Source organism: Neopelma chrysocephalum, unplaced genomic scaffold (genome assembly GCF_003984885.1).
Source record: "Neopelma chrysocephalum unplaced genomic scaffold, ASM398488v2 Primary Assembly neopelma1_257, whole genome shotgun sequence".
Classification (NCBI taxonomy): domain Eukaryota; kingdom Metazoa; phylum Chordata; class Aves; order Passeriformes; family Pipridae; genus Neopelma; species Neopelma chrysocephalum.
In genome coordinates, this window is record NW_020897919.1 from 217,188 (window position 1) to 234,724 (window position 17,537).

The 17,537-nt window shown below is 42.5% G+C and overlaps 1 protein-coding gene across 4 annotated transcripts in view; it reads left to right on the forward strand.

The window, feature by feature from the left end:
- CFAP61 (cilia and flagella associated protein 61) overlaps positions 1-17,537 on the forward strand; it is a 93,430-nt gene that overhangs the window by 13,143 nt on the left and 62,750 nt on the right. For all 4 annotated transcript variants that reach the window (XM_027704156.1, XM_027704157.1, XM_027704154.1 and 1 more), the window contains 8 exons: positions 1,697-1,850; positions 7,088-7,179; positions 7,519-7,706; positions 10,814-10,853; positions 11,480-11,619; positions 15,076-15,202; positions 15,511-15,588; positions 16,621-16,827. In XM_027704156.1, the coding sequence (XP_027559957.1) occupies positions 1,697-1,850; positions 7,088-7,179; positions 7,519-7,706; positions 10,814-10,853; positions 11,480-11,619; positions 15,076-15,202; positions 15,511-15,588; positions 16,621-16,827 (1,026 nt within the window). The remainder of the gene's footprint in view (positions 1-1,696; positions 1,851-7,087; positions 7,180-7,518; positions 7,707-10,813; positions 10,854-11,479; positions 11,620-15,075; positions 15,203-15,510; positions 15,589-16,620; positions 16,828-17,537) is intronic.

Sequence of the window (17,537 nt, forward strand, 5' to 3'; positions counted from 1 at the left end):
ACCACTTCACCATCGTGAAAAAACCATGTTGCCACAGTTGCATCATAGGTGACCTGTTTTCTTTCCCAGAGAAAATGAGTAGCCAGTAATCCTTTCACAGTTTAAAATGCTGTAGATTTTTTCCATCTCCTGGCTCAGACAGTCCGATTTGTGCTGAATTGGAGACCGAAACCCAGGAATTAATTTAAATAAGACAGAGGTGGTAATAATTATCCTGCTGAAAATTCCTGTTAAGATTTTCCCATGTTAGTAATTGTGCATGGTATTGCAAGGTGATAGGCAATATAACCTCCTTAATTCCTGAAGTCTGTTTTCTGTGGCAAATGGTTTTATAAAGCTGCAACATGTAATCACTGCCATTGGGAGCCAAATGGGAAACAATACACCATTAGTGTAATGGCACATTGCAAAGGGCTGCTGCTATAAATAATACATTTCAGTTGCGTGTTCAGAGCTCCATGTGAGACCAGCAAAAGGTGTTTCAGGCCCTCAGAGTTTGTCCTTGCTGCTGCCACGGATTGGGAAGGCTCCTCCACGCAAACCACGATGGATGCCAATTTTCCCTGCGGAGAATGAAGCTGGCAGCCTCTTTTTGCACATATGGTAGATGGATTGGTTAATCAGCCTCTGCTGAGCCTTGGGCCTGAAATTACATAGCAGCCAGGCAACTGTGGTGCCCCAGCTTCGTCGGTTACACAAACAAGGCAAACAAACAATCACTTGTTTGAGGGCAGAAAAATTAAAGTCATACTTTTTGGGGTCTTTATTGGAGCACTGATGGCCTGATAAAACAGCTGTACAAAAGCAGCCTTTGAGTTTTCATTAGGTTTATAAAGGCTTTCATTATGTGCGTTAAGGTGGAAAGAAAATATATTTTGATAATGTGTGTTTCACCAGATAGTTGTGTACAGTACTAAAAAATTGAAGAGCTTCCTTCTAGACTCGTGTTAACTTAAACCCAGAAACCTTCCAGCAGGCCAGTTCTCCCTGGTCAGAGGGCCTTGCTGAGGACTGCAGCAGCAGTCAGACACCCGGGGCACCGTGGGTTCCAGCATTGCAGGGGTGCTGCTGCCTCCACGTTTGCCAGAGCAGTTTGGTTTGAAGACCAGCTCTTGGAGTTCTTTGGGACTCAAAAATAATTAGCCCTTGTAATTGCTGCAAATAATACACACTAAGTACTGTGTTAGGTACCATGTATATAATATAGAGTTGCTTTCTTGAGTGAATAATCTTATAGGATGATAAGATGCACTTTTCAGTTTGTGCACAATTTTAGCTAGAAAGCAGTGTCCAAAAATGAGTCAACAATTACAGTGAGCTGCATCCAGGTTTTAGTTCAGCTGTGCTGTAACTTAAAGCCAAATGATGCCTTTTTGAAGGTATATTTTTTATTTACTGTAACAAATGTTTTACTAAAATAATAGGTCACTATTTGGTCCATATATATAAACTTAATGCCCTTGCAAGTCATAGCTAACAGGAGACTTAGAAATCCTCAGAGGTCCTAATACACACATTACAAGGAAAAAAAATAAAAAAGCTTCTTTACGTCTTGCTGAAATAGTTCCTTTATACTTTTCCATTATACACAGTCAGAGATGGAATGCTAGCTTTTGTTTCAGAAGTTTTTTGTTCAATTTTTTTTGTCTTGACCTAAAATCACGGGCTCTTTTGTGATGAGGCTTTTATATTTCAGGTTGATGGCACTGCAGTAGGATTCATGAGCTTATGTTCTCAAGTGAATGTTTCCTTGTTTCAAGAGTGTTTTGACTTAGGACCTTTCCATGGACTCTGTAAACAACATGCTGAAGATGTTCTCCAAGTGCCACGGAAGCCAAGTGTTCAAGAAGGTATCTGTATTCCGAAGTGCTAGATGGATTCAAGGAGTGTTAGTGTCTAGCTTCTGAGTAGGCTGTACAGAAGGTTAGAAAAGGATATAGGTTTACTAGCAAGAAAACACAAATTCACCTATTTGTCTTTGAGCAGGTTGCCTGGGGTTTTTTTAATTCAGGAGGGGAACTTTGATAACTGATTTTGAACTCAGAAGCCACTATTGTTTGTGGGGAGCTAGCCTGTGCCAGCTGTGGGGTAAACATGGGCTTCAAGTTTGGGAAAGCTGAAGCATGGGGTGTATTTTCTGTCAGTTAGATATAGTTGTGCTGTTCAATGAAGATCTGATTTTGAAATTTGCTGGTGTGTTGTCTGTCAGTAGCCAAGCAGCTGGTTAACCATGTCTGGTGTGTTGTCCTCTTGACTCATGTTGTCTTATTTCCCTTTGGTTCAGCTTCTGCTGTCTTTGCTTATTGTTTGCGGTCTCCTGGGTTACGAGATTTTGGGAGATCAGGGACTGTCTCTTGATTCTAGTCTTATATTGGGCATGGTACAGCAACACATCTACAGCCACCTTACCACAAGTGATAAAACCCATGAGTATGTCACCTGTTTGTACAACAGAAGTGTCATATAAATGATTTACAGTTGTCATCTTTATTTTTCAGTGTCAAAGGGCTTTTTGTGCAGAAGGGCAACATTTTGCTGCCTACTAATTATCAGTAATGGAATAAAAAACCCCACCATTAGGTTATGTATCTGCTTGTCTGAACACAAAGCAGCAGGCAAAAAAAGGCAACCAGGGAGCTGCAGGGCCATCGCCAGCTGGTGTCTCAGAGCTGGCAGTCACGGAACAGAAAAGGGAGAGGGGAAGGTCTTGGAGCTGCTTCTGTGGACTTCCCTCCCCTGCAAAGAAGTATCTTGCACACAGGGGATGGAGGAAGCTGCCTGTCTCCTCCTGTACCATCCTCTGCTCCTGCAGCTTAAGGAGTGTCAGCTCAGAAGAGGTGACAGACATAGGTAGGAACAGAGATCACTCATGAGCTGGAGCCCCATCCTGGGCCATCTGCTCTGGGTGACCTTGCTCGAGCAGGGGGCTTGGGCAAGGTGACCTCCAGGGCTCCCTCCCAGCCTCACCCATCCTGTGGCTGTTCCTGGTGTCTGCTTTCCTCTCCAGGGACTGCAAGCTGTAACCTGTGTTCTGCAGCAAATTCTGTGCTGCTGAGCTTTTCCCTGAATATGTGGTTACTGGTTTAACAATACAGCTGTTACACTTTTTATTTAGGGAATCTATGAGACATGTTCTAACTGCGAAAACTTAGCATGAGCAGTTGTTTTGTTCAGGTTCTTGTGAACTTGGCATCTGAGTGATTTTTCAGGAATTTCTTCAGCAGCATGGTTAGCAGTCCTGTGTGTTTATCTCTTTTTCCCTCTCCATTTAAAAACTATGTTAGTTTCGATGGTTGATGCTAGTTTACAATGCTGTTGGTTGCCTTCGTAAGACCCCTTTGTTTGGAATGACAAGAGCAGCTCTGGGGAAAAAGAACTATTTGTAGACTTTCAAGTAGCTTGAATTCAAATAATTAATGATCTGACACCTGGGAAGAAACTTGAATATCATAAGCTGAGAGCCTGGCTCTGGTGCTATTCCTGGAGACAGAGCAACTAGAAATTTAATAGTAAAATTTGCTATATACTGCTCAAGAGCATAAACTCACTTATCACTGAATAGTAATTAAAATTATTGCTGTAGCTTTGCACACTTTAGAATGTAAACAATTATAAATTAATATGTGTTGGTGTCCTGTAACAGCGTAAGTTGCTGTTTATACCTGCCAAACAGCGTGGCCAAAAAGGAGAGATGAAACTAAAGGCTGTGGTAGTTGAATTTCAGAGAAAGGAAAAAGGAGACAAATCAAATATGTACTACTATTACTTGGCTTTCTGATACCTGTTCAATAAGGCAGGAGCTTGTCACAAGAAGTCTATCAGGGCTTATTGAGAATATATGCTTTATAGGATGGCTATTTGATAAAATTCACTTCAGTATTCATTCATGAAAACTTTCTGGAAAAATGGTAATGTTTCATTTTTTTTCTTTTAAATTAAAAAGGGAAAGAAAAAAGCCCACTATTTTAATAACTAAGTTTACTGTAAAAAAAAAAATGCTGACCAACTAATAAGCATCATTCCCCTCCTCTGACTTCTTAATTCTCTTTTCAAATTACATCTTCAATAAAATTGCCTTGTTTGGAGTGGGTTGGGTTTTTCTGTAAATGCAGAGCCACAGAAGAATTGCATCCCAGTAGTTCATTGTTCAACCTTTCCAACATAAGGGCTGGCTTGTATCTTTGGAATTTATTGTAGTGTCAGTTCTGTCCAGGTTGTTGGTATTGCAAACCCATGGCTGATCCCATGGAGCTGTTTTGGTGAGTGCAGGGTTTCTGCAGCCACTGCATTGAACACTTGCTGCCAGATTGTCCCCTGCTGTGAAGGCAGTGGAGGTTCACTGACCTGACATCCATAGAGGATCTGGACTTTGCTTTATTGAATCTGAAGGCTGGGAATTTAAAATGCCAGCTGCATTCCTTTGTACAGTAATTTTTATGTTTCCACATTTAAAAAGGATGTTTTCTCAAGCTCTTTAGCTTTTAAGTAGAGACTGCAGGTTGATATTATTTTTCCTTTGAAAATGTAATACTGAATAATAATGGAAGAGTATACAACAGTCTGTACTGATATGCCACTTAGGTTTCAGGGTAATTACAGTAATTTGGTCGTTACTCTATATGGCATCATGAATTAGTTGCTAGAAAACATGATGCAGTGGGAATGATTCAAGGGCTTTTCATCAGGCCTCATGGTGAACTGACTTCTTGATCCTGCTGACTGTACCTCAGCTAACAGCCCAGCAATCACAGAATTATTTTAATTTTCTCTTTGTTTGTGGTCCTTACTTGATTTAGTGTGACAGTATTGCTGCTCTTCCCAGTCACTCGTATGCAGCGTGTGTGCAAACAGCAATGGAGCCGTGACTGACAGGAGTGGATGCTGGAGCCATTAAAGATTTGCATTTTAGTATAAAGTCAGAAACAACATATCAATATTTACATGACAACAAGAGACTTGTATTAATTAACTTCTGACACCTGCAAGGCTGTTTGTAATGAGAAATGGAGCTGGTTAATCAAGATGACATTTGATAATTTCTGTGAAGGCTCACATCTGTGGTACCCCTGAGAATCCATGGCTCCTACCCCCCAGTGTTTCTCCTTGCCCTGCATGTTGTGTCTGCACTCCTTTTATTGACAGAGAAACAGATTTTCAGATAACAGGTTTGTTTTTTTTTCTAAATACTTTTTGCTAAATTATTTTAAACCTTTGAGGTACTTCAAAAAAAAAAAAAAGGTGCCTGTTACTGTATGAAGAAATGCTTCTGTCTGTGAATGTAGGCTCGGGGGGTGTCCCAAGGCAAAGTTCAGAGAGAGGAGGGAAGAATTCTGTGTTCTGAAGACTTTGGTTTTTGTTCTTCCCAGAGCACAGAAACTGACTTCCTTGTGTTCTTGGAGCTTTCAAATGCAAGGATGTCCTTGCCTGGTGTGTGTTCTGCAGCAGTGATACCTACACCCCAAGAGCTTATTCGTTAAAATTTATTGGCAGGCTTTAGTTTTAAATATAAAACCAAACTGTGAATGTATCAGCAAAACTAGTGAGGTGGCAACTTAAGGAATGGCAGAACTGCTACCTGTAGGTTCAGGGGCTAAAAAGACAACAGCTGACCCTTGACTCTGATAACTTTGGTGGGTATTTGGAGCAATATATAGGGTTCCCTGCTAGTTCAATATTTCTTTTCCAAATTGATGATTACAATAATTTTGGTCCATAACATTAAATGTGGCCTTTGATGCATTATCAGACGATTTTTTTTGTTCTCAATACCGTCCCCTCACATCTACTTTAGAGACATAATCCTTCACCACATGGACTTGGGAACTGCTTTCTCTGGAGTGTGTAACATTTGCTGGAATGGCAGTTCCTGCTGTCTAGCAAGCAAGATGTTTTTATTAGGGTTTCCTAATATTTTAAATACTCACTCTAGATTTGGCCTTGACCAGGGGAGTGAATAGCAAACCCCAGTGTATAGTGATATTTACATAATATCCCTAAGATGTGCTTGCATTGATTGGCTTAGGCACTTGCCCAGGAATGCTGTATGAATGCTGTGTATGTGTGTATATATATCTGTAGCATTGTGTATGTGTGTCTCAGCAGCTGGTGTTTAAATATTGATTCATGACAACTACAACTAACTTCATCCTTTCCCCTTAGTAGTCTGTTTGCCCACAAAAACGTTGTTACTCAGGTGGGGGTGACCTAGCCTGCAATGTTACTGCAGTGTTACTGAGGATCTGTCAGCAGATTTCAACCTGGTTTCCATTGCTTTGGTTGTCAAGTGCCTTCTTGTGGATTGCTTTTATTCCTTTTCATATTGCTGATGTCCAAAAGCTTACCAAAGCCTGGGGTCACTACTGCTGTGGGAGTTCCTCATGTGTCTCAAGCGAGTGTCTTTTTGGCACAAAAATCCTATGCATACACAAAGTTGCAGTGGCTGACCAAGTGCTTTCAAGCAGTTCCTTCAGCATCGAAGGAGAGTGGCACAGGAGGGACATTCTTAGAGGAAAAGGAGGAAATAGACCAAGAGCAACAATTCTACACAAAGTAAAACAGCATTTAAAGGACTGATTGGGTTTAGCAATTGAGAAGCAAGTGTAAGTCCCTGTATCTTGTCCCTCTTTGCACTAGTAAGAGTTCTGACTCAACCAGGTCTTAATCTGAATTTCAATTCCTTTAGAGGAACTAATCTGAGAATGAAGGGCCTTTGCTTGTCCTTGTGATCACGAGAAAACAAGTTAGTGACAGGTGTGGGGTTTAAGATACCAATCAATACATTGACTCCTGTTTTTTCAGCTCAGGTGGGGTAAAAATTTGACATATAATACATGATTTAAGAATTACTTCCAAACTGTCTTGTTAGGTCTTATTTTACAACTAATTCCCTGGGGTTTTTTTGCTTAGAGATTGAATGGTCTAATGAAGTTGTAGACAAGCAGCTATAGGAGGGTCTGTATTAACTGTGGTTATTAAAAATATATCTCTTGGTAGAGGTAGCCTTGCCTGTTCCAGCTGTTGCTGTGGTTCTGAGGGTTAAACTCACTTTATGAAGCCTTATGCACTTAGTCTCTTTTTCTTTCCTCAGGTGAAGATGAAAGCAACCAAACAAGTCAAAAACCAGCGCCTGTTTCATGTGGGGACTTAGAACGTGTTCCTGGTCCAGGTGCAGCTGTGCAGGTAATGCTGCCGTGCCCAGCAGTGCCAATCCCTCCTGGAGCTGCCAAGGAGCAGGGCTGGCAGAGATGAGGACAGGTGGTACTGCTGATTTCCTGTCCCCTGCACGGGCCCACATGTGCCTGCTGTGGTGCACGGATCAGAACCTGCTCTGGCTGGGGCTGGAGGGAGGTGGGCACAGTTAGTGCTTGGGCAAACTTTCCCATCCAGTTCCTCTTGAGCAGCCAGGCAGCACAGGGGTGGGAATAGAGAGTTCCTGAGAGGAGAGACAGCATGGGGGCCTTAAATAATGAAAATACCTTCTGAGAAGTTGTAAGTAATTCTGTTTTGCTCCTATTGCAGGAAGACGAGGCCACGACTGTTTCCCAGACTGAGCTGCCAGTGGATGAAGGCAGCACCAGAGATTTGAAAGCCTCAGAGACACATCCCTTTGAAACTGAGGAGGAAGGAGCTTTTCATCCAGTGTACAGAGGAGCCTCCAATGCCTTCTGTATCCGTCTGTTGTGTATTGATGAGGAGTATGAAACCAGGTGAGCATGAATAGCCTCTTATCCTGCTCATAACCTTTGCCAGGTTATGAGCAAACCAGAAAGCAACAGCACCTGCTGCAGTTAGGTGGGAATTCTTCTGACCCCTTTTTCTGTCTGTTTCTTTTACCTTCAGTAATAACTTGTCAGCCTCCAGCTGCAGCTTCTCATCTCTGATAGGCCTGTGGGGATAAAAAGTGAGGGATGCATTTTTTGTTGGAAAAAAATGTTAGTTGAAGTTACGGAAGAAGGCGTCTTCTTCCCTGAAGAAACACTAATTCCAAAGCTGACTATCTGGGAGAGGAGCCAAATATCACAGTACTTGTCATCTCCCTGGATGGGGCAATAAAGCTGGGTTTTGCTCTGCAAGTCATTCTGAACACTCAGTCTCCTGTCACTGAGAGGAATTGATTCCGTATTCTAGGATCTGCTACAGGGGGGGACAAAGGGTTTTTCTTTTAAGATCATTGATGCTGACCTTGGACTCTTAGATCCTGGTGGATTAGAACAAGGCTGTAAATGGGGTATAGACACTTATTTCCCAAATTTCTCTATACACTTGGAAAGCAAACCTATACTCAATCACATCAGCAGAAGCTTCTTCAGGAACTTTGTCCCTTTCTGGTCATAAATGAGCCCTGCTCTTTTTAGAGATCATATAAAGGCAGATAAAACATACTTACAAAAAGTAGACAAAACAGTTGAGCACACCCAGGATCTTCCATGCTTTCAGATCCATGTCATGTCTGCAGACAGCAGGTATCAGGAGTATCAGGTGTAAGGATTTCATAGGTGATGAGTTGAACATCTGTAGTGCTGTTTGAAAAACATCTTTCTGCTTGTAGTAGTAGTCATTGGTGACTGAAAACTCCTGAACTTCTCTGGCTTAAAGTAAGTTTAGGAGTAAACTTGATTAAGAATAAAAAGGAGAATTCCTTGAAAACTAATTCTATTTATTAAGCTGTTTTTTGACTAAGGAGGGGACCTACCCAAGGGGGTTGAACTCTGAGTCTGCTGCAAATGCAAACATCTAAAGTTACCAAATCAAACACATGGCCTTGGTGCATATTTCCCAAGTGATACACCCAGTAATATAGCTTGAGTTGGTTAGGAACTAGTTTAGAGAGAAATGCAGTGCTAGAAGTCTGTGCTGTACTTAAAAAAACACTGATCAATGAATGTGCAATAGAACAATTACACTGCAGAAAGGCTGTTCCAGAACAGTTAATTTATGGACAATCTAGTGTAAAATAAAATTCGAGCAGGATAATTATTGAAAAATAAAATGGCTATATTCTAATATAATACTGAGGTGAGGTATGTGCTTTGGAATGGCTCCATTATACTGAAATAGCAGTTCAAAGCTGTGATGGAGACCTATGTCAGGAAATAATCTCTGTAGACTTCTCAAGTTCTCTGCCCATAGTATCCTGCTTAGGATAAGGATCTGTCCCTTTTTTTGCTCCCTTCTGATACTCTGTACTTTGTATCTACCATTGTTTCTGTTCAAGGCCTTTCCCACTGCATTTATCATTCAATGCTGTGATCCCAGTCTCTTTTCCCTGGAGACATCTCTGGAACAGTGTGGGTTCCAAGATGGGTATCTAGAGAAGATAACATTCCTGTCTGAGCACTTCTCCCAAGATTAAGTCAGGCAAGGTCCTCTCCTCACAGCTGAGGAATCTGCAGATCTGTTTTCAGATATTTTGCTTGTATGCTTCCCTGGCTTGCCTTTGCTTGGTCCACCTGTTTGTACAAGAAACATTAGCAAAGCAAATGTGTAAAGGAGGGCAGGAAGTCATCCTGACTGCAGCTTGGAATCTTGTCCCAAGGGAGCTCCTGCTGGCCCTGCAGAGCACGGGCCCAGAAATAGCACTTGAGTTGAAGTGTAGGTGTGATTGCATCTTAGCCCTGAGGGAAGTTTGCTCCTGGGGAATTGTTACCCAGTAAAACTGCAAAATGTCTCCATCTCCGAAATCCAGAGCTGTTATGTGGTTTGTTAGTGCACTGAGTGAAATGGGAAGGAACTGAACTGCTGGTTTATTTGCAGATATTTAATACCTTTCTAAGCCCCCTGAAAAGTCTTACACCTCCATTCTTGTGGTCCTTGCTGCCAAGAGGATATTGGATACCAGAGAGAGAAAACTTTGTAGTGGCATTTTCCTTTCCCCTGCTTAGCTATTGTATTAACTAGTTTTGAAGATGTGTTATATGGGTGAATATAGAATACCCTCATCCTGATCTGTACTTACAGCTTTGTTTTAAGTTTTTATTCCAACATAGATATTGTAATTAGAAATTTTCTCTTTTCAGTTAGATTATTGAGGTAATTAAAGGGAACTTAATTAGAGGTCTTGGGGAAGGGATTTATCAGTGTTTTTAGGTAATGTATCTATACTGAACTTCTTCAAAAGATAGATTTTTACAATGGAAAACTATTTTATAAAGCTTCATCTTAACTTTGGGCTTAGAGCTCTTTGATATCCTTATACATGGGAGAAACAGGATGGATTTGCTAGTTTCTCACTCTCATGTAGTTTTAAACTGAAATGTCACAATTTGCTGTTACCATGGAGAAGAGAGTGGGATTACTCTAAGTCAGTAGGTGAGAAGTGGAAAGAAGTGTTCAAAAACAATTCAAAGTATTGATGTTCCTGTTAGTCTGCTAAAGCACATCTGACAGGTCTTCCTGAGTGGAAAGTCACAGAGCTCTTGCTACTCTGGCTGTTGTGGAATAGAACAACTACTGTTGTGACCTCAGTGTTTGCTATGTACTAGTGCTGCTGTGACAGTCCAGGAATGGCTTCTGAAAAGCTTGGAGTCAACAGGATGAGAACCAATGGTTTTTTTATTCCCCTTTCAATGAAGAGCCTCTTGTTTTGGTATGATGTCAAACCTTCTGGTTGTTCTTGTTAATAGTGGTGCTTTAAGTACTAGCAGTCAGAAATTGCTGTGCAGCATGCACGTCAGCAGTTGCTTATTGATGATCTATCAGGACTGTCTGATTAGCTGTGAGTAAATGTTCCTGCACTTACAGGGCTGTAAATATCACAGTGTATAGGCTCTGACTGATCTGTGCTTTATTGACCAATGCCTGCTCTTGGTTGCAGGTCGCTGGATTTTTTGCATTATGCTTTTGAGGCTTTCCCAGTGAGTATAATGAAGGTTCTAAGGTGTGTGTGGGTGGTGGGACAGCAGTGCAGTTGGCAGCCAGAGGGTTTGGGAGTCAGTGCCCACGGGAGTGTGCTGTGCCTGGTTACCCTGGGCTGAGTTACTCCTCTCCTTGGACTGTAGCATGTGCTGCACTTGTCCACGGTCTCACTTGGCTGCAAGGGATCCCAGGCAGACACACTGTCCTGAGGTTGTGCTGCAGAAGGAAAGTAAGGTAGAAAACAGGATCTTTTAAGAGAAAAGATAGGTATGGGCAGGGAGATAATGTTCCTGCTAGGCAGTTGGACTAGAGGGTCATTGTAAGTCCCTTGCAGCTGAAATACTCTACTGAGGAACAAAAGAGTAGGGGAAGGAGGGGAATGGAAAAGGGGGACTGCTAGGGAATATCAGAATATGAGTTAATGAGTCTTTACTATAGGGGCTAAAAGACCCACTTCTGTGAGCCCATCAGTTCCTTTGTGCTGTGCAGGCAGAGCAGTGCCTGGGGGAGTGTGCAGTGTAAGCCCCATGGTCAGTGTTGTCCCTCTGCTCTAGTCAGGGGGGGTTGTGTAAAGCTTACACAGATCACCCAGAGCCTTTCTTTACTACCTGCAAATCTTTTTCAGGACAGAGACTTCTGTGTCATCCTGGTGCCCCATGATGTGCTGGAGTTCCCCCTGCTGCAGAGTTTTGCTCGAGCTGTCCCTTTCTGTACCTCCCCACTGGGCCGTGAGCTGTACGTGTTGCACCGTGCGGCATTGCTCACGTGAGTGTGTGCCTGGGGACAGCACTGCTGGGCTCTCAGTGCTGGGGGGTAGACCTGCACCAGGCAACCTGACACCACAGGGGTGTTCCTTTGCTGTCCCAACCCAGCCTGGTGGTTCTGCAAGGTATGGCAGAACATCCTGTAAAAATGGAAGCTTCTTGAATGGCACAGATCTGTGCCTGAAGCAATGGGGAGCAGAGCTAAATACCTCAGTCTGCAGTAGCAGTACTGCAGCTGTCTTTGCTGCCTGTCCTGGGGTGCACACCAGGCCCAGCCAGCTGCATCTCCACAGCACTATATGAGAGAGCACATGAACAGTATTGTATTTGGTTTTAGTGAAATGAAGTAGTAACTGACATGACTTCTTTAATGAAACAAAAACGAGGTAATTACAAGTGTGAAAGCAAGCAGTCTTCTGATACCAGCATTGTATATAGTTTCCTTTAAGTAAAGCCAAAGTTCAACAAGAGGATTCCTTTAAAATTTGTATGTACAGTGCTCAGGTCAGTAAGAGGAACGTTGTTGCAGACCAGCAGCTCCTTGGAGTTCCTGTGCTGTGGGCCAAGGCCAGTAGAGGAACACAGTGTTGTTTGGCCTCTGGGATATGGGTCAGGCTGTGTGGCATTGATACCTGATAGCCTGGCATAGATTTAATTCTTGGAAACATGCTATGGCTCTTAAGAGAACTGCAGTGCATGTTTCTGGAACGTGCAGAACACAGCAGTAACCTCATTGAGTACCTGTTTTACAACACTTCTCTCTTACTTTGGTGTTGCATCACTTATTTCATGCCTTCAGTTTCTGTGACTCTCTGAATGCTTCTGTAGGCAGAGATACTGGTGAACTGGGGCAGCAAACCTTTCTTGCTGTGACTTCTGTTATGTGGAGTGAGTTTTCCAAAGCTTCGTTTGTATATCACACATATCCTGGCCCAAACACCAAGCTTAAATTGTAGCACAGTTGGAGACTTTTTCGTTCTTTGTGTCTTAATGTAGCTAAATACTGTGTGGTTTCAGAGAAATACTCCTGGTTTAATTGCATACTTGATCATCTTCAGTGGTACACAAATAGCTCATGCAGGACCTGGCCAGCTACTCTTGGACCTGTGCAGAAGCTTTTTACCCTGGGATGAAATTGGGCTTCTGGGTCCTGTGTAAGAATCCAGCTGGCTGCAGAGAAAGCCACTGGAGTAATTCCTGGTAGTCTCAGGCACAGCTGCTCAGTAATACACCAGTAGGGTTGGGAGTCATATGTCCTCCTGTGATTTTGATCAAAATTAAACTGGTTATGGAGGTTTTTCAAAAAACCCTCACAATTCCGATTAAACTGTGCATATTCCAAATGACACCAACCCTTCCATGAAAACAAAATAGGGTCATTAGTAGCATTTTCCAAATCCCCCTGCAGCTGTGCAGGATAGTGAGGAAAAATAGCTGTTCATTGAGGTTCAGGATCAGAAAAGCTTTGGAAGAGCCCAGATGATGCTTTTGGAAAGTTTCTGGAGAACAAAACCCATAGGGTTCAGCAGCACATACTCTCTTGGAAATAAGTGAAATCTGAGAAAGTAAAAGATGAATATATTGTACTTGCACCAATGGCTTTCAAAAGCATGTGAGTGAAAAGAAAGTCACAGAAAATGGATTAAAAGAAAAACAGGGGTAAGAAGATGGGAATATGAAGACGTGAAAGGGCAAAGTCACAAGAGGCACAGACACAAAATGAGCTCCTGATTAGTACAGATTGTAAAAGGAATAAAAAAAAGTGTTAAGTACACAAAAAGCAAGAGTGGAGCAAATGGAAGTGTGAGTCTGCTACTTAACAGTGAAGGAGAAAAAAATAACAGATGACAAGGTATGGGCTGAGATGCCTAATGGATACTTTCCCTCAATTTTCACTAAAAAGCATAATAGTGCCCTGGTCTCTGAGCAGTCAAAGGACTTGGGCATGTAGAATGAGTTAATTCATTGCTGGGAGAGAAATGAGTCCAGATCTTGGGTAGCCCTTCCTCCTGTTTCGTGCTCACAGTGGAGCAGTGTTTGTTTAAAAAGAAGAAAAGAAGGGTTTCACCTTTTTGCATGTTTTTGTCACATTAAAGATGTAGTTCCTTATTGGCACAACTGCCTTCCCTGGGCATGGGTGTGGAGCAAAGCTTGTGGGCTGGGCTGGGGAGGGGCCTGCTCAGGGGCTGCAGCGTGAACTGTGGTGCTGGTCCTGCTGGCCATCATCCTCCTCACTTGTTTGGGCTTGCAGTTAATGGGGGACATGTGTTAGAAACTGGGGAAGCTAAGCTGATGCTTGTTTAGTTCAGGATTAGTTTGCAATTTAGTAAAATGTATGTTTTTGAGCACTCAGAAATGGTCAATGGATTGAGCTGTGAAACTTCCCAGAACATACCAGATACTTGGTAGGTTTGGGTTTTTTGAAGTACCAGTGCTGTTCATTAAACCCATTCCAGAGGATCCATCTCCATGTGAGTGGGACTGAGGCTGAAGAATAGCACATCTGCTTTTAATTGAAGGCAAAAAGAACAGCAATGAAAATTATACTGCGTGAATTTCAAGTTTTTAACTGTTGGTGAAAGAACTTAAGTTTTGGAAGTGAAGCTGTAGTTCAGTCCCTTGAACAGCACTCTACAAGTGTTTATTACACAAACTCTGTGTAGCCAGGAAGGGTCACTGCCTTTAACAGACAATGGGAGAGTTGCTCAGCTGCTGTGGACTGCCACTGTGAAGGGAATTTTGCTGCTCACTAGTGGGTGGGAAGATGTTTCCTCCCAGTGTATAAAGGAGCTAAGTGCCAGGCCATTGCTGTCTGTGGCTGACATGCATGCATTGCATAGGAATTCTGACACTGTGTCACTGGTGGGTGACCACTAATTGGCACTCTGTGCTTCTCAGGGGCATTCCAGTCATGAAGATTTATCCTTGTGCTACTGTTTGGAGAACCAGGGCCGAACACAAATGTTAGTAATTTGTTCTTGGGGAAATTCAGGTTCCTGCCTTGTACCATTTCCAAGGATGACAGCTGGCTGTTCTATCTTTCTCTTCCCTTTTCTCTTTTACTTACCTTGTCGTTCTCCTTTCCCCATGTGCAGCAGTAGTTACAGATTCCACATTCACTTTAAGGTTCTCTGCCTCCCTTTTCTGCTGACTCTTACTCACATGAAGGCAGGTGATACCTGTGGTTATAGGTCATCATTTGCCATGTGAGGATAGGGCTGAAGGTGCACAAAAACTGAGTGTTTAATAGCAGATAAAGCAGGATTCTGGAGCTGTCTCAAGCAGATGCTCTGTGATATCTTCTCTTACCATGCAATAAGTTAATGTCTGCATTTGGAACATTTAGCAAGCAGTTTCAACCTCTGCAAGATGTGGGAGGTTCTTGTAGAGGGCATGTTGTCTTAAACCTGGTAATTGTCTTTACTTTGTCATAGTGAACCTTAATTCTCTTTTTTAGGTCATTTAATGTAAGAAAGGCAACAACCAATGACCTACTTGGTGTCAAAACACTTGTTGAAACCCTTAGCTCGAGTGAAAGGATATGGAATGACTCCAAGATATTCACTCAGGCTCGCAGGGATCCTGTGAGTATTTATTGCAAACATGGGTACAGTTCTTTCCTAAGATCAGGACCAAACCCAGACTGTAGTGGCTGAGTTTGTAGCACTCCTGTAGTGGGTAGATCCAGACTGAAACTTCAGTGTGGGAAAGGTCTGTGTGTCCAGAGTCCAGCCATACACTGTGCTCAAACAGTGCCCCTTGTGGGGAGCACACTGCTTTAACTGGGGTGGTGCCTGGAGGTACACTGGGAGAGGGTGGTTTTAGCTGTGACTGCTACTGTTCAAAGGCTTCTGCTGAGATCACATGTGTACCTGTTGCTTTTGCCTTGCAGGATGGGATGCCAGTACAGGCTTTTGTAGCAGAAGTTCTGGATCAAATTGTCGGTGTTTGTGTCATTAGGGATGAAATGGTAAATTCTCTTTGTGTTCCATGAGCACTGTCACTTGGCCCTCACACTAAAGGCTGAGTTTTGTGCTTGCTGTCATGTGTGCCTAACAGTGTCTGTAAAAATACTGCTTCTAGAAACTCCCTCTCTTTCCTGACTATGTACAATGTATTGCTCCCCTTCTCTCACATGACTGGCACACAGATATAAAAATCATCCTGTTATTTGCAAGAAGTTGCTGATGTGTTGTGGAAGTTTGCCTCCTGCACTTTTTTGGTGCTCTAGTGCAAAGCCATTCTGCCTCTAAATATGTTTAATCACTAATTTCCCCCCTCATTTCCAAGTCAATAAGGCACACGTGCTGTAAAAAGCAGTAGTTCTAAATTTACTTCTATAACTTTTTTTTCCAACGATAGATTGAATGATTGTGAATCACACACTATAAAACAAAGGACAGCTTATGTTCTAATGGAGTACAAAAAAGCACGTTGCACATTATTATTGAAAAATAAACATTCTCTAAGGCTTACCTGTGTGGCATTCTGCTAGGATTGAAAAGGTGATTTTGGATTGTTCAGCAGCTCTAATGCTCAGTTTTCAAAATAGAGTAGTCAGTCATTTTCCAAAATAACTCTTAATGTAATCGAGAGCATTGAGATAAGAGGATATATTAATTGAGTGTATAAACTTGCAAAAATCAGCTTATCAGTTCAACAGGGAAGACTTGTTGGAGGGTATTTCTTACACAGCTCCCTCTAGAGTTCCCTTTTTCAGCTGGAATGGGGTGAGAGGGCAGTCTGGGCTTCTCTCTCTTGAACTCAGCAAAATCTGTGTCAGATGCTGGTGGGAAGGGGTCAGGTCTGCATCCCTTACAAATGAGGGCAGACAAGCTGCAAGAACAGGTTTTGATACAATGAAATTTAACTGAGAACAAAGGCATTTGATGTCAGTGTTCAAATGTTCCTTAATTGATAGGAAGTGACTCACTGGCCCTTGCTAAAATCCTGTCAAGGTAGCTGCTGATCACTGCTGATTTCCAACTTTTTCACTTTCCAGGATATTGAGTATGTTCGATCACATTACAACATTGAAGATTTTATTCATTTTAATTGCCACCAGCAAGAAGAACATGGACATCTTTGCCACTTTGTCTTAAATCCTGTATTTCATCGCTATACAAAACACTTTCTAAAGGAGATTCTTCGTTTGGGACACAAATCTGCTCTTTACTATCCTGTTTATCCACAGTATGTGGAAGGCAAGGTAAGGAGAAAATAATTTGTTTCTTGTATTAAATATTGCTGCCTTTGCTCACTTTATTTTTTTCTTTGCTTCTGTGAATGACTGCAAACAGGAGTTTTTGTGACAACCTGCAGCAAACTACTTTGTTCTTCTTGCCTGACATAATCTTCCCTTGTGGGCACAGCTGTCACATAGTGGGGCTGGTCTGTGACATGTGAGTCCAGACTCACCAGTGTCTTGAGCAAGCATGTGGGGAACAGAGATTGGAAGTGTCCTTGCCTAGCATGAGGATAATGTACCCTGAGTAACTGCAAAGGATAATCTAAAACACATACTGGTGGCTTAAAAACTCTTCAAAAGTGATTTAGGTACTTTAGACTCACCGAAAGTCAGTGGGACTTGGGTACCTCACTGGCTTTGAAAATGGGACTTGTGTTTCTGCAAGTGTCACAGGAGAGCCATAAGAACTGGATCTCTCCTAACAAAGAAAATCCATTTCTGAGGAGGATGTAATACGTGGAAGCAAACCCAAAGATTCTTTCAGAAATACTCACATGTGCTGTGTCATTGGTCTCACAGAAGGGAACACAAGGTAGAACTTGCAAGCCTGTGTAGCCATCTAGAGTTCCCATCTGGCCCAGGCTGCTCAGCAGGGCCCCTGCCAGCACTGCTGCAAACACAGGGTGTGTCCCCAGGGCAGTTCATCCCCCGGTCAGCCCTGCCTGTCTCAG